The sequence below is a fragment of the Vulpes lagopus genome, chromosome 23 (assembly GCF_018345385.1).
Source record: "Vulpes lagopus strain Blue_001 chromosome 23, ASM1834538v1, whole genome shotgun sequence".
Lineage (NCBI taxonomy): Eukaryota > Metazoa > Chordata > Mammalia > Carnivora > Canidae > Vulpes > Vulpes lagopus.
The window spans coordinates 11,014,912-11,031,537 of NC_054846.1; the positions used below are offsets into that span (position 1 = coordinate 11,014,912).

The 16,626-nt window shown below is 38.5% G+C and overlaps 1 protein-coding gene across 7 annotated transcripts in view; it reads right to left on the reverse strand.

Moving 5' to 3' along the window:
* The window catches only part of GUCY1A1 (guanylate cyclase 1 soluble subunit alpha 1), a 61,938-nt gene that overhangs the window by 16,356 nt on the left and 28,956 nt on the right, over positions 1-16,626 (reverse strand). For all 7 annotated transcript variants that reach the window (XM_041738123.1, XM_041738120.1, XM_041738119.1 and 4 more), the window contains 5 exons: positions 12,520-12,887; positions 8,797-8,858; positions 5,286-5,344; positions 3,174-3,883; positions 1,324-1,809 (listed from right to left, as the gene is read on the reverse strand). In XM_041738123.1, the coding sequence (XP_041594057.1) occupies positions 1,324-1,809; positions 3,174-3,883; positions 5,286-5,344; positions 8,797-8,858; positions 12,520-12,774 (1,572 nt within the window). In that variant the 5' untranslated portion in view covers positions 12,775-12,887. The remainder of the gene's footprint in view (positions 1-1,323; positions 1,810-3,173; positions 3,884-5,285; positions 5,345-8,796; positions 8,859-12,519; positions 12,888-16,626) is intronic.

Below are 16,626 nucleotides of genomic sequence, written 5' to 3' on the forward strand. Positions count from 1 at the left end.
AGAAACTATCTACTAATAAATATAATAAATTCCACAAGAGGCCATCAAGCTTAACCTAACCGAAGCCAATTATTTTATCAGTAAGTATACATGGATCTCTTTTTTTTCCCAAGGGAATTATGACTCTGTCTGGAATTTCCTGCTGGAAATTTTTTAAAGGAAGGTTTTATTTCTAGAATCTAGATTGGAGCAAAGCAGAAGCTTATGTATTCCCATAAAAAATATTTGTTTCCTCCTCAATAAGGTATTTATTTCATGTTGAGTGAAACTTTAAAATGCCAGATTGCACATGGCAAACTAAAAGGTGATTCAAGCCACATAAATGAGAAGGGTGCCCTATTCTTAATGCCAATGGCTGAAATAATGCAAAAGACTTTAAGTTAGTAAAAAAAAAAAAAGTTTTAATTCTAGGAACACAGAACACAAAACCACTTCATTGTTCTCTCATGGCTAATAAAATTACCTTAAAATAAGGCTAGTACATGTTAGGGATAATTACTGTGCCTCCTCGTGCGTGGAATGCTTGGTACATGGTAGGCACTCAATACATCCTGCGGTATCTTGAATAACAGATATTATTTGCCATAATCTTTGGAACAGTCATGTTCATGAAGCTTATGGGACATAATGTATGTTATTCGTGCATATAAACTCTGTAGGTGGATATTACTTTCTCTGTTTTAGAAATGAGAAAGGCTATTTCACTTTCTCAGCTTCCAAAGCCAAGTAGAGAACAAGATTTGAAGACAGGTCTCTCTTTGCACAGATGAGTCTGTCCTTGGCCTTTCTTCAATACTGCCTTAAGTCAGTGTTTTTTTTTGTCTTAATCAGCATGCAAAGTATCACGTTACCTCTGCATTGAGTTAACCTATTTGAAGACAGTTTGTATAACACCATGTTTCTTCTGTACTTTTACTTTTACAAAGGATAACTTTACCCCACGCAGGTCATATTTAAAATTATCTCATGATTAATAATTCAACTCGGTTGCCACAGCCAAGGGTCCTGTTCACTGACTTTTAAATTGAACCCGTTCATGGGTCCTACACCCTATCCTCCACTCAGGCTAGCATCCCTGCATTATAGGCTTATTCTTTGAGAAGACAATGGGGCAGTCCTCCTAGAATGATTATCTCTCTTTCTGAGCAGATTCAGAGCTATTTCTGGCTAGAGAACACCCACATGATTAATGCACAATGCCTGCTCCCAGGATGCGGCTTGCAGAGAAAGCCTTTCATCGGCATTGTAACTCAGGTCCTAGTGATGATGCTTTTTCCCAGCAACTTTTGCCTGTAAAATGGGCCTTGCTCTCCTCTCCCCTACCTTGTAGACATCCAGCTCCCCACACTGCTGGTCAAAGCGAGTGTAGAGTGCATTGAGCATGGTGATGACCTGCAGCGGCGAGCACTGCGAGCAGATGGCAGTGAACCCCACGATGTCTGAGAAAAGCATGGTGACATTACTGAACTTCTTGGCTTGCACAACCTGCCCTTGCCACAGCTGCTGGGCAACCTCGGAGGGAAATATGGAGCACAGGAGATCCACCGTCTTCTTCTTCTCCTCTTCCAGGGCTTGGTGGGCTTGCTCAAGCGTGGCCTTCAGCTTGCCCAGCCTCTTCTTCAGGCCGTCTTGCGCTCTGGCCTGTTCCCCTATCAAGACTACATCCCTCAGTGCATTGTGAATCGGGATATCTGAGAGGTAGAGCCCTCGTCCCGTAAAATCTTCTAATCTGTCCACACAGGGTGACCCCAAGAACAAGATTGCGCTGGATTCAACAATGTAGATCATTTGGCCTTTGAGGTCCATGACCTGTGAAGCAAAGGCAAATCAACTGTAAGTTTCTGATACCTTTTTGAGACAAACAGAAAGACAGACAGTGACCATCCCTTTATATTTAAACTCTATTTTTTTCCTACTTGCTGAAAAGGAAGAGGACGCTTTCTTGTGGTTTGAATTCCTTGTGCATTCTAAGATGCACGTGGACCTTTGAAGAGCGGATAGATAGGAGTAACTCTACATAGAGATCACGATTTTCAGTAAACAATGCAAAAAATCCTTGCTTCAAGGCTTTCTCATAAGGGGAACGCTGATGCTTCTGCTATTGTATTCTTTCAATAGTAGCAGGCAGTGTAAAGGATCGTGCCAAGGATGCCTCAAGAGACGTGGGGCGGTAGGTGATCATCCTGCTTTACTGAACGAGTGTGAGCAAATATGTGTATGTGTGTCCCCTGCAGCAAAGAGTAGAAATCAACCCAAATGTCCTTCAACAGGGGACTGGCGAAATAGAGGACAACCAAACATTAGGATTCTATGCAGTCATTGTAAAAGGGAAATCAACCTATACCTCATGACATGCAAGAATGCCCAAAACGTGTTGTTTAGTGAAAAAGGGGGAGTTGCAAGTAGCATTTTGTTTTGTTTCACACGGAAAAATGTATCTCACTGTTTTTTTATTTTTTGGCTGTAATGAACATCTTTCCATATTACCTATTTTGAACCTTTAGCTCCACTGCTTTTATGATAAAAAGTGGTAAAACTGTGGGAACAAACTGCAAATCTCCTGGAATCATGCATGTTTCAAAGTTATATGCATCATAAGCTTCAACGTTAGCTTTGCTCATACGATCAACTATGATTTTGCAAACTCTTTCCTTGGACTAAACGATTACCCAGATTCTCTACCATGAGAACAGCCCCACTCCCCAACATTCTCTAACAGTTAAAAAAGTTACTGATTTTCCATGTTTACTAAATATATTGATTTAAAAATCCATCTAGTGGTCTCCTATAAGAAACAAGTAGTTTTTGTATGTTTGTTGCAAGATAATGCCTCTTGTTACTCCCAACTGCCAGCTATTTGATGATGACTGAAAACATATTTTTATATAAATATTTACCTAACTCCATTTATAAAAATGCTCTGAAAGAATTTTAAAAGGTAGATCGCATTCAGTAAATATTTGGGAAGTAATGAATCAAGTAAGCAAGCATATGAATGCAGAAAGGATTTTGCTTTAAACTGATTTTTGCCTTAAAATGATGTCAGACCTGTTTTAAACGTGTTTTATCAAATGTCTCAAGAGGTGCATGTATTTTTACCTTTTCATTTCTAGTCCTTAACCAAGAAATGATTTATTTATTTCCTGTTCAAAGTGCCATGACATTTTCCTTACCCTGGAAGATTTCTTCACAGAGTTGTCCCATCTCCTCACTCGGACAACAAACTGCATGTTCAGCATAGTCATGATTCCACTAAACGTTTGGTTGATCTTCGGAGTCAGAACTTCAAAGTACTCTTCAAAATGAGGCTTTCCTTGAAAGTCTCTCCTGTTCATCAGCCTTCGAATGCCATTGCCAAACTGCAGAATCGTCATGTCTTTGTCAAACATGAAATGAAAAGGAAAAGTCTTACAGAAGAGGGAAGCCGGAATCACCAGCGAGGACTGGGGTTTGCCTGGGGACAGGGATGGTTTGGTGCTTTTGACATGCAGGGAGTACAACAAATAGGGTTGATTGACGAACTCGCTGCAATCATTTCGGAAGCAGGGGGGCAGTAGTGACACTTCCACTTCGGTTTCGTACAATATGTGAGCAGCTGCCTTAATGATGCCGGGAAGAATCAGGGACGTGATTCTCTTAGGGAAAAAATAGTAAACATTTAAGAAATCATGATCTTTATCCAGGCACAGAATGGAAGCATCTTCAAACCGGCCTCTCTTTTCTGCTTCTTGGCAGTGGCTGCTCTGTTTTAAAAGGGTGCTGAAGCTATTTAAAAAATCTTTGAGGGTTCCTCCAACCACACCCAAGATATGTTCATCTTCCTCATAACATATTTTAAAAAGTTCTTCACCGAGAGATTCTTTGACGATTTCCACTGGAACTCCTGAAAGCAAATAATACATTTTCCGCAATATCAAATACATCGTCCTGGAGGGCTGTTCTGTTACTACTATTTTTAACACTGAGTTGATGATTTAGTTCCCTTTACGTCTGGTAACAAGAGTTCCAACTACAACAGACCATCTATGTTCAAATTATCTACACAGACTAGTTCATACAATTCTTGTAACCCCAAATAAAAATTCCCAATCACTTAATCACGAAAGAATGATACATTAAGCATAGCACACGATTTTTAATCTTCCTTAGGAGATTCTTCTTACAAAAGAACAATCAGTATTACAGAATCAAGTTAATTTCAGAAAAAAGCTCTCCCATCATTCTGCTAAGGACAAACCAGTACATCTTGATAAAGGAGTACTGTCTCACTTGGAGGTCCTCCATCAGTAGGAATATCAGACAGGAATGAATTTAAAGTCACTGGTCATTAAACCCCATTTTGTCATTTTTCTCTAGAGTTGGTATAAAGCGATTTTTAATTTTTTTAAAGCAACACAGCATTCTTGTTGTTTAATGTTACCTAAATGAATATTTGTTTGGAATATATTCACTTCCTGTAACTTCTCCTTCCCTAATCTCCTTTATTCTTTAAATTCTGTGTATCATTTCTTTTTTCCTCATCTGTAATTTGGAAGAACAAGAGTGCCGTTTTCATAGCACTGTGGTGATGTGTAGAGACTATATTTAGAACAGTGCCTGGCTCCAAGGAAAGGCTCAGCATGTCAGCCATCGCCATCATCATCATCATTAAATTCTTAATACTGTGTACTTTTAGAAAGATTTAACCTATTGGGCCATGTCCTCCAACTTTGAAAAGGACAGTACGACAGAGTTACCCATCCACTTGCCTCTCTCAAATTATTAATATGAGAACACTGTTAGTCCTTTTTCCCAGGATTGTTACCAATCTTTAAAAAAATTCTTTATTTTACATTGTTGAATAAAATTTTTCATGCATAAATGAGGAATAATTAGTTATGTTCAAGAGCAAAGCATGTAAATGTCTATGAGTCAGCTTCCCATGCAGCCTTATCTATGTGTCAGCAAATAAACATTATAAAGAAGAGGAAATGTTTTCGGTCAAACAAAAATACACAGCATGAAAAGAATTATTCTTTATGTTAACACAATACATAATGCTGAATACTTCACTGGAAGTCACCAAAAAATAAATATGAATATTTTAGGAGAAAAGATTAGTTCTACTGAAAATATTAGTTCTATTAGTTCTGCTATTTTCTATTAGTAGAAAATATTTACTGTTCTATTAGTAGAAAATTAATTTTTACTTTTCTATTAGTAGAAAGTATTAGTTTACAGGTAAAATATTAGTTCTGCAAATATAATTACTCCCTAATTAGATATTCTTAAAACAATTCTATTACCTGCTGCAATTGCTTGGTCTGTAATTATTTTTTCCAAGTCTTCTCTTTCCAAAGATTTCCTGAAAACATGTCAACATCTTAAATTATAAACTGACAAATGAATGCTACAACTTCAGATCAGAACATATAGACATGATGACAAAATAATTTGAACTACCTTTTCTGTGGAGGCAAATCTTGATTTATCAAGTTTACAGGAGAGGAACAAGGACACATGCAACCCAAAACAATGTTGGAAAACCTCAAAACATACCTGATTTGGAGTGTTTCATCATTTTTTGAAGCATATTTACCTTTTCAGTTAACTTTTCCTAGGCTACTAATATAGAGGTTTACACTGGCAGAGAACCAGAAGTATGAAATGGCCAACTAGGGGGATGGGAAGAAATCTGCCCCGGATTTTTCTGATAACACAATCAAGAAGAAAATTTTACATACTGATGGATTTCACTTTTTAAGTTTCATTATCTTCTTTCCTAAAGCAAATATGTAGTATATCTTGCTTCTGAGTTTAAGGCTCTATATATTTAACTCTCAGGCACTATTTCATTGAACTATGTTTATAAAAATTAGTAACTAAAGAAATCTATTCTTTATTCAATCACACTGCATTGGTTTTTACAGAACAGAAGTTGATAATATAATAGCATACATTTTGATTAATGAAAAGTCTTAGTAATTTCGACTGGATGACTCATTTATTGATTTACATTTGCCTAATTGTTTTTTGATGGTTTCGGATAGTGACGACTTCTTATGACCAAACTGGCCAAATCACTAATCCACGTGAAGACACCTAAGCTTCTATTTGTAGGTCAGTTTGCCATTAGATAAACCAATTTTACAAACAGGCAAAAATCTAAATTTTAAACAAATTTCAGTAAAACACAATACATATAGAGAAGTTTCAAAGTAAGTATTTTTAAGAAGGAAAACTGCTCAGTCCACTATTTTATCACATAAAGGCATGCTGCTTATAATTGTACAAAATGCTACGTAGAAATACTTTCTTATCTAAATTGGTTGAGGATCACTACATAATTTTATATCGAGTTTGAATCTAGATATCCCCATACCTCTTGTTTTATATTACTTTATATTAATCATCTTCAGATTTGCTTAATTTTTAAGCAATTTCTGTTTTCTTTTCTATTTTTTTTCCTAAAGAATGAGAGAATTTCTGCTCAGAGAACCCAGTTCTGCCAATTTTTTGCACCCATGATATGAGATGTGAACAAAACTTCGTCCAAACAGCACATAATACTACTACTGTCAACTGCTGTTGTACATACTGTTATGTGTAAGGGTGTAAATATATATATTATGTTTGTAAAATTCATTCTGTACAATTGCAGATCAAGGTTGCTCTTCTGTGATATACAGGATATTATGTTTTAAAGACCATCTTGGAATACAATTAGAGAGTTTCGTATTTGATGTACTAAGACCCATTTTAAGTTTAATATTTTACCTTTGCAAAAACTTTAATTAAAGATGTTATTTTAAAAAGAAAAAATAACAAACAGCACATAATACAATTAAAAATAAGTCTCCTATCTTTATCTTTTTTTTTAAAAAAAGGACTAAGCTTGCATATATGCCAGCAAATGTGTGTGTGCTTGTACACACACACATCAGCCATGCACAAATATGATGATGTGATCCAAAGATCCCAGGAAAAGAAACAAAGCAAAAGCTCTCTGTGAAGCCAACCCAGAGAGATATCACAATGGCTGCATTAAAATTCATTCACTTAAAAGGTGGGGAGCAAGGGGCTCCAGTCTTCAGTTAAGGACAGTTTATTGTTTTAATACATGGATTTTTTGCTTCTCAAATATAAGATAATAAACAGTCCAAAAAAAAAAAAGAGTTATGGTCAGTGGTTGGTAAGCTGAGAGCAGTAGAAATGGAAGCTGACCTTCCAAAATGAGATGGGGAACAAAGGAAACAAAAAATTATATCCAAGAAACTAAAAAAGCAAAGCAGAGGGAAGCCATTTAGCATATCAGCAGGCAGTCATGAGAAGAAGGTTTGTCATCTTATTTCAACAACTGAATAATTAACATTAAGACAATTTAAAAGTATGATCAGCTCTTTAAGAAATCAAGGAAGTGGTAAAAAAAAAAAGTTTCAGATTTCCAAATAAAATGATTTTTTTTTTTTATTTTTTTAGTTTGAGGTATTTTTAAAGAGATACCCCACTGGGAATACATCCTAACTGAACCCGTGCAACTAGTTTAGGAACATTTCAGAACACAAAGCCCTGAGAATAAATTTGGAGCCAACTGGCTGCCAGGGACTTAAGCAGACAGACACAGTAGCATAGTTAGGGTGACTTGTGGCTATCTTATCAGCTTCGCTGAGAATTAAGGTCAGAGGCATTCTGGAATGCTTTCTGTATCACTCATGTAAATAAAGCTTCTGTCAGACGCATAGATTCACACTTTCTCCTTCTGGACCCCTGCTGACCCCTTCTTGGCTTGCCTGCTGCCTGGAGTCTGGGACCAGTTAGTCAACTGGGAAAATTAAGGAAGATAATCAGCTCATGAGAAATAGACTGATGAATGGATTTATAAAATATTCCCACAATGGTACTGGTTTGCAAAGCTGCAATGTTCATTTCTGCAAATTTGAACACAAGTATTTATCCTATTATTTACACATGAAATAATCCTTGCAACTTCAAGGAATCAAAACCAAGGCCAATCACATTATCTGCCAGCAGTAAATGTGCCAAGATATATTAGAAAAACTATATAAAGCAGATTTTTAAACAAAAACTTCTATATTAACCATTTACAGAAAGCTTTCTTTAAAAAATGTTCAAAAGACAGGGTGCAAGAATAAAAGTCTAACTGGAACTGATACTCAGCTAGTGCCCACAAATATAACCAAACTGGTTATGAAAATACGGAAACACTTCCCTTGGGATTGATAAACAGCTGTTGCCTCAAGGTTCCTGAGTCAACCCCTCCCTTTTAGCCACCCCCCAACTTTGATTCTTCAATTTCCTCCCGATGCAGCAACTGGAAGTTTAAGCTGTGGGAGGTGGGGGTGGGGGTGGGCACTGGGACCCTGCTCCACCTTTAGGAAGTATCCTGTAGGCAGGGAGCCTGTGCCCATCATCTGGGGTCCCTGCCTTACCTGTTAAGTATTGACAGTACCTCTTAGTTGGAAAGACTAGGCCTGATGGCTTGTTAAAAGCAGCAGTACATGGCGAGATGGTTAAAATCATGGGCTCCCAGAAACCCAGGCTTGCAACTCAGTTGTGCCTTTGCATAAACAGCTGTCAAATCCTAAATATTTTACATGAACCTGGGCTTAGTGATGTATTCAATGTGAAAAATAAATGCACCTACTTTCAGATTAGTAGCAGTTAAAGCACTCAGTCCAGTTTCTCGCATACCACAGTGATTCGAAACACGTCGATGCAGTCACTAAGTGGTGGCTATTTGCAGGGGTGTCAGTAAGTGTAATGGGAGGTTCACACAACTAAAGTGGTTCAATTTACCTGCTTTCTTTTATTTTGTGTTTTGCCAGTGTTCTCTGAAGTGCAAGGTTCAGCCGCTCCAACTAAAAAATGAAAAGAAATGTTTTAAACATTCCCTTAAATCATAATTCATTTGAAGATACATATTTTTAAAAATTTGTCCTGAAAGTTTCTATCGAGCAGAAACATGATTACTTTACTGGTGAGCGTGGTGAATTTATGCTTCGGAAACGGAGACTGATTTTTCTAGACGTTTCTCCACTCTGGGAAGAAACAATGAGCTTTGGCTAATTTGAGTTTGGATGTGGGCTGTGGCTCACAGGCTTTTTGCCCTTTGTGGGTGGTCTCGCTGACAGCCACAAAACAAGCTGAGTTGGGATCCAAATAGAAGACTCCAGTTTGGTAGTGCCAGGTCTTCCACGAAGGAATGGTGGGCACCACTTCCTCTGGGTCAGGAAATCCTCTTGGATGTGTTGCCAATACTTCAGTGTGAGCGTGGCTCAAGCCAAGCAAATTCCTGTTCTCACACCCAGCCCCCCACTGCCTTTCTCAACTACAAATGCGGATTTATGTTTCATATTTCATCTACATGTCCTGGCCTAGAAAAGTCTGGAGCTATCTGTCTTTCCCTTTTCCCTAATCCCTTAAATCCAAGCTTTCACCAATGTCAGTTGATCACTGATTTCAAACAAATCTTGCATTTACCTTAACTTGTACTAATTTCCTTTCTTTAAACCAATTGTTTTTGTCAAATACTTACACTTTTACTCTCTTCTATTGATTTCTGAGTATTTCATGAGTTTTTCCACATTCTAAGTTATTTGTATGTAATCCTTGATGCTTCAGAAATACTTGACTATCTATTAATCTCTCTTAATCGCTTGTTTTCTCTAGTTGGTAAGTAGGATGTAGAGCGTTGGTTAGCAGTGCTGCCAATGTTTTGCATTCCATATAAAAACCATATGTATCTATACGTGTATTTATGTAATTGTTGATTCTTTCTGTAGTTTGTCCAGAGGAAAGTGAAGAATTTTCTGGTTATGCTCCAAGTTGGGAAATTCCTTTTTCCCTAACAACTATTTATATCCCTCTTACAGTTTCCACTGGTCAAGTGAGGCAGCAGAGTTAAGCAAAATAGAACAAGCTTCTGTTTTAATAAAATGAGTTATGAGAAGGACTTTCAGTTTTAAAGTGCATATAGAGCTTAGGGGGAAAAATCTAGAATTTATTGAAAAAAAAAACAGAAATGAAAAGTTTGCATCGGATGAGCAATAACATTACACCTTTTCAAGCCCTTCTATTCTGCTACTCTGGAATGACAGCTCCCTATTCTAAATCTGCTAAGGATATTTACCCCCTCCTCTGCCAGAAAAAAACCCAAACAAACCCAAAACACCACGATTGCATAGTTAAATTTAATTATCTAAAACAAGAACTATAATGTTGTCAAATGCTGTTTTGAGCCTCTCCTTTAGGTTGCTGATAGGATTAAAACTAAACAGTAGGCTAAGCATTAAATCTGTCTACATAAAAAAGAATCAATTAAAAAAAAGCTGTATTTGATCAAAGACACGCTGATGTTTGGAGAGTTGATGAAATAATCTACACTGAATACCATACAGTCCAAAAACATCTGGTAGTGGGACATTTACTGTTATGAGGCAAATGGCCTCAGTTGTCAGAGTTCTACCTTTTATCCCTAGAGGTCCTATAGCTTTGCCTTCCCTGCTACGTGACGCTGTAGTCAAATTTTGATGGTTATTCCTGTGAGTTCACAAACAACACAGATTATTCTAAATAAAGAACCAGAGAAAAGGTAAAATGTCATTTAGAGTTGGTATTCAGAATGTTTTAAAAAGAGATTCCAACATGTGTCTGACTTCAATGGCAGGAATTCAAAATTTATCAAACAAAATAATGAAGCCAACATGGCAATGACAGGACCCAGGGAAAATATGGAAGCTCTCCAGCCTCCCCATCCTCACCATCTGTTCATCTCTGTGCATCTCACTCTGTTCTTGGAAATGAGAGTCCCAACCACTTCCCAGACGATGATGCCAACCAACTCCCTGAGAAGGATGACATCGCTCATCCTAGCCAAAGCTGGCTGTCTAGTAACTTGGGTGGGGTGAGAATAAGGAAATATTTCCATTTCAAAGACCATTAACCAGAGTACTATTGTGCTAATACTGTATTTGAAGTAAGTTCCTCCAACTTTCTGCTGATTCTAATTCCTCCATCTCCAAGATTCAATGCTAGTCTCTTCTTTCGCAGTCGCTCTAGTCATTCTGTTGACAGCAGTACTTGCTCTTCCCTTCGAAAGCTGTGCGACTGTAAAAGTCAAGTCGTTCAACCTCCCAGGTCCTTCCTGGGAATGAAACAAGATGACCTCTGAAGTTCCTTTAAGTTTCAAAACTCAGTAGCCTGTGGTTCTTCAGCGCTCCACACAAAGCAAAGGGGTGGTGTTGGGTTAACAGAAAATTTTCAGTGGATTATTATAGCTGGAGTCGGATTAGATCAATGTGCAATCTCCCAGATTAAGTGAGTTCATATAAAACTGCGAACACTGCCAGAGGGTGGACGACATCATGAAGACTTTTCAGTTGCTCTTCTCTTTAGCCCTGCAGGAGGAGAGGAACTCTCCACATATCCCTGCATTCTTAAAATATGTGACCTCATTAGGGACGTGTCCTGTCCCCAGGGATGTCTTATAGGTGGATTAACAGAAGGTGCTCCAGATTTTGAAGTGGCACGAGGCTAGGCAGTTCACAGAGCTGTATCAAGAAGTGCCCAAGCTAGGGGCACCTGGGTGGCTCAGTGGTTGAGTGTCTGCCTTTGGCTTAGGTCGTGATCCCGGGGTCCTGGGATCGAGTCTGACATCAGGCTCCCAGCAGGGAGCCTGCTTCTTCCTCTGCCTAAGTCTCTGCCTCTCTCTGTCTCTCATGAATAAATAAATAAAATCTTAAAAAAAAAATGAAGAAGAAGAAGTGTCCGGAGCTAATCTGCAAGCACCGGGCCATGACCGGTGGAAACGGAGATTTTCCCACCTCCACAAATGGGCAGGGAACATATAACGCTCTTTGGAATTAGAAGAAAATGGATAGAAAAGAAGTCATTCTTTTTTTTTTTTTTTTTTTTTAATTTTTATTTATTTTATGATAGTCACAGAGAGAGAGAGAGAGGCAGAGACATAGGCAGAGGGAGAAGCAGGCTCCATGCACCGGGAGCCTGATGTGGGATTCGATCCCGGGTCTCCAGGATCGCGCCCCGGGCCAAAGGCAAGCGCCAAACCACTGCGCCACCCAGGGATCCCAAGAAGTCATTCTTCAAGGAATTTAATTTTAAGATAATAGCTAACAACTACCTAAGGCACTTAAGGGATGGCAAGGGCCATGGATTATTTCAGACCATGCTCATTAAGACTCTAGGGAGTAGGCGCTGTTATTACTACCATTTTACAATAAGGAAGTTGAGGATAAGAGGGGCTAAGCAGTTGCTCAAAGTCATAAAGTTCATCAGAGTGCAGGACCCTTTTAAAAAGAATTCAAGATCTTCAACGTTTTAAGATTAAACACAATTTAAGAACATGATCATTTTCCAGAAGTGTGTTTATATGTTTCCAGGAAACAGTCTACATCTATTATAGCCTTGAAAGTGAGAAAGCACGCGTTTACATTTTCCTTTAAAAATACTCGTTTACTATTTTCAAAATATCAGTAAAATCTCAAAAGGGCAAGCACTCACCTCAGGAAAAATCAGTTTGCAAATACTCTCTGCTAAAGTGTGAAGATAGACTCGGCTCCTACTGGTCTTCCTTTGAGGAAGACTTCTTTGTACATTCTTCTCAGGGACATCCTGACAGATGGGCAGAGTTGCTTTGCCACTTTCTGAGGTTCCCGCTACCTCTTCTCCTGGCTCTTTGGGAACCTGCCCAGGTGCCAGTAAGGACAAAGGGCACTCCCCTGTGATCTTGAGATCCTTCAGCTTCGTGCAGAACATGGTGTTAGTGGCCTCTCACCCTGCTGTGGATCACCTCCGGGAAAGCTGTTCTTCTTATGCGGAGTGACAAACGGAAGCCACTAGCAGATCAAGAATACGGGTGACTGGAGTGTCTATGGGTAGTGGGAAGTCAGAACAGAAAGAGAAGTGAATTTTGTATACTTACGAAAACAGAAAAAGACAGGTGTCAAAAGGCAAAGACCTCATATTCATATATCATTTCCAAGTAGACAGAAAATTCTGGTGGACATGTCAGTTACAGAATCGATGAAATATTTGGTAAAGATCTTTAATGTGTGTATACTAGTAAAATACTTGGTTTTAGAATTTTTCAAACGGAACAGAGCTGTATTCCACATGTCCCTACCACAAACTACTGATTTCCATTTTTATAGCCCACTTGGTCTAGTTTGATTCCAAAAGAGTGAAACTTTATGGTTTTATAATAAAAGCCAAGTATAGGGCAGCCCCGGTGGCGCAGTGGTTTAGTGCCGCCTGCAGCCCGGGGCGTGATCCTGGAGACCCGGGATCGAGTCCCACACCAGGCTCCCTGCATGGAGCCTGTTTCTCCCTCTGCCTGTGTCTCTGCTTCTCTCTTTCTGTGTCTCTATGAATAAATAAAATGAAAAATCTTTAAAAAAATAAAAGCCAAGTATAAATCTATGTCTTAGTGCTAGTCCTACTACATTCTCATTATGCTCCCCTTTCCAAAAAATCAGGATAGCAGAAACCAGTGTCTCCCAATATGGAAAAAAATATATATGTAGTGATGCTCAAGTATATGTTTATGGATCTGAAATGCTGAATTTTAGTTGAAAAAAAAAGATTAATTGAAATGTTAATTCAAAAGAAGATGCTTTTTTCTATAAATAGCAAGGGAATTTTGAAATATCATCAAAATGAAAAACAAATAATATTTTTTCAAAGAACTGATCCCTAAGATCATGCCATTGGATTTGCAGGGGTCTCTGGATCTGAGTCTAGATGACATTGGAGTAAACCAAGAAAGTCTCTCTCCCAGAGGCCCACTGAAAACATATGTGCGGCTATTCCAGCATGTTTCCCTTGTAATTTTGTTTGTATTGATGTTGTGACTGTGAATCTCCATACACAATCCACAACCAGATAACTAGTTATCTGTCACTGAAACCGTCTGGTTAGGAATGCAGCTTGTCATAACGGTCTTGATTAACTGGGTTCACCAACTGCTTCCATTCTTTGAAACACACACACACACACACAGAGTGAAAAGGAGTGCAAAAAGAGCCCAAGGTTACTTACTTCCTATGATGTAAGGTGCTGGGGAGTCTGTGTTTACAGTTAAGCCTCACACAAACCATATGACACATTATTGTTATTCTCACGGCGCCAGAGGCTCAACAGTTGAGGTTATTTTCTTTCATTTGACATGCCAGAAAGTGACAGCTAGGCTTCAAATCTAGGTCCATGTCACACCAGGGCCAATGTATTTTCTATGAACCCAAACTCCTAGACCAGTTTCTACGTAATCAGGCTTAGGTCATAAACTAGGATTCATTTAAAGATATGGTTTACATGTTTATATTAAAAAACAAACAAGAACATAATTCTCCTGCTCACAGGCTGGTAGCAGTTGAATCATCCAGGATAAAGCCTTATATTTCAGTCTTTAGAACTGGAGATCAATTATTCCTTTTCTTTTCTGTGTGCCTCAATACTCTTAATATGTTCTTAATGTGTGTAAGTAACAGCTTGTAATTTGTCACAGATAAGTTCTCTAATAAGTTTAGGACAATGGACAATTCATTTGCTGAACTGGGACAAATAAGGAAGCTAAATTTGTCATCTGATGGCCCTTGGGTGTGTCGTGGGTTATTAGGTATGGGGGAAAGATTATGTATGCTGACAGGCCAGTAGAAGCTGCCAGTACTCTCTGTGAAAGCCCTACCCCAAATCTGTGATCATATGTAATTTATGAATCTTCAAGAAGATACAAGGAAGAGCCTATCTGCTCACGAACAGAAAACACTTTCTGCCAGAATAGAACAGGGAGCTCCCTCAGCAGGCTACTGAGTGACCCAAAGTAATCTGGTGATAGAGAAAATGGTTACTTGGAGTCTGAAAGACCTAAAAATCCAAGGCTCTCAACCACCTTTAAGATTCAATTCTGGGGTGGGGGGGATCCCTGGTTGGCTCAGTGGTTGAGCGCCTGCCTTCAGCCCAGGGCGTGGTCCTGGAGTCCGGGGATAGAGTCCCATGTCGGGCTCCCTGCATGGAGCCTGCTTCTCCCTCTGCCTGTGTCTCTGCCTCTCTCTCTCTCTCTCTGTGTCTCTCATGAATAAATAAATAAAATCTTAAAAAAAAAAATTCAATTCTGAGAAAATATATATTTCTCATTCTTTACTACATCCAAATGTAGCTATTACTATGCACTAACTCCCGTCCTCATACATGCTTTAGATCAGTGGATAGTGGGCCTTTCTGTAAAGGGCCAGAGAGAGATAATTTCAGTTTTGTGGGTTTCTATCAATGACTTAACGCCAAGCAACCACAGCTGATATACGAAGGAATGGTATGGATGTGTTCCAATACAACTGAATTTGCAAAAACAGGCTGTGGACTTGGCCCTCAGATGGGCCCTATCCATTTGGATCAAGCCATAGCTTGCTGACCTCTGGTTATAGAAAGCTGAGCAGGTTAACTGAAGCATTTTAAGCTAAATATAATTCTGCCTATAGGACCAGAGCTACTTCCTCATCTCCTCTACCCACCCCACCCTCAAAATATAGCAGCCTTTGTGCATCTGTTTCGTTCAACTTGAAAGTAAAAAAGAAAAGACAGCATAGTAGATAATATTAAATAACCATAAAAATTGTAATACCATTATTGTACATAATTTTTAGGAAGAAAAGCTATATTAACTGAATGCCATGATTTCAATTATATCAAGATACGACCACAATAACTAGAAGAAGAAAGTATTCAAAAAAAAGGAAAGCAAAAAAATAAATTAGAAGATTCTAGATTGGATCCGATGAAGGTATAGAACTGCTCCCTGAAATAAATCATTCTGGTACATATCGGAATTTTAGTTTGGGACTTAGGAGTTTGACATAATACAGTTTATGATAACATCTCCCATTAACTTTAGGCTTTTCATTAATGTTGGATTTCAACCCTTGTCCCTAAACCCAATACTTTGATTCTCTGCCTCCTATGCAATCTCAGAAGGATAAAACGGACCAGTCAACCTTGAAATTCTCTCTTCTCTGGGTTGCACAGCACTGTAATTTCCAGAAAATGTGTCTAACACTGTTTTTTACTAAGTAAAAACAGCAACAGGAAACAACTTGTACTTAGTTTAAGATCAGTTAAGTGTTTAATCTCATTAAATCACATATATATAAACAAGCTAATTAGCATTCTTCATCTGCTCAACTGATGAAATTACATTACGAAACAGATGTACTCAACGCAGATACCTTGGAAACCTATGTTTGCCTTGTGTTTGCCTGCCAGGAATACAGAAAATGTTCTTCAACTAAACCAGTGATGATTTTTAGGTGTAACCTTAGCAGTGACTCTGGAAATGGTTTGGTCAGTGGCTGAACACGGTAGATAGCTGGTAGTAAAAATGAGAGTAACACAGTAAAGGAAAAACTAATTAATTAAAGTAATGAACTTGGTGACAAGGCCTTGGCGAGCAGTGGGATATATGTTCTCAGAAACTCAGAGAGGTATTTGCCATCTTCAAGGTTGATGATTAAACAGCTTCCAGATATACTGAATGCTCTCTCCCTTTTACTAGTAAGTGATTAACTCCGTTATGGTGGGAATAATGACCCAGCTTTTGGCCTCATATTAATAACCAGG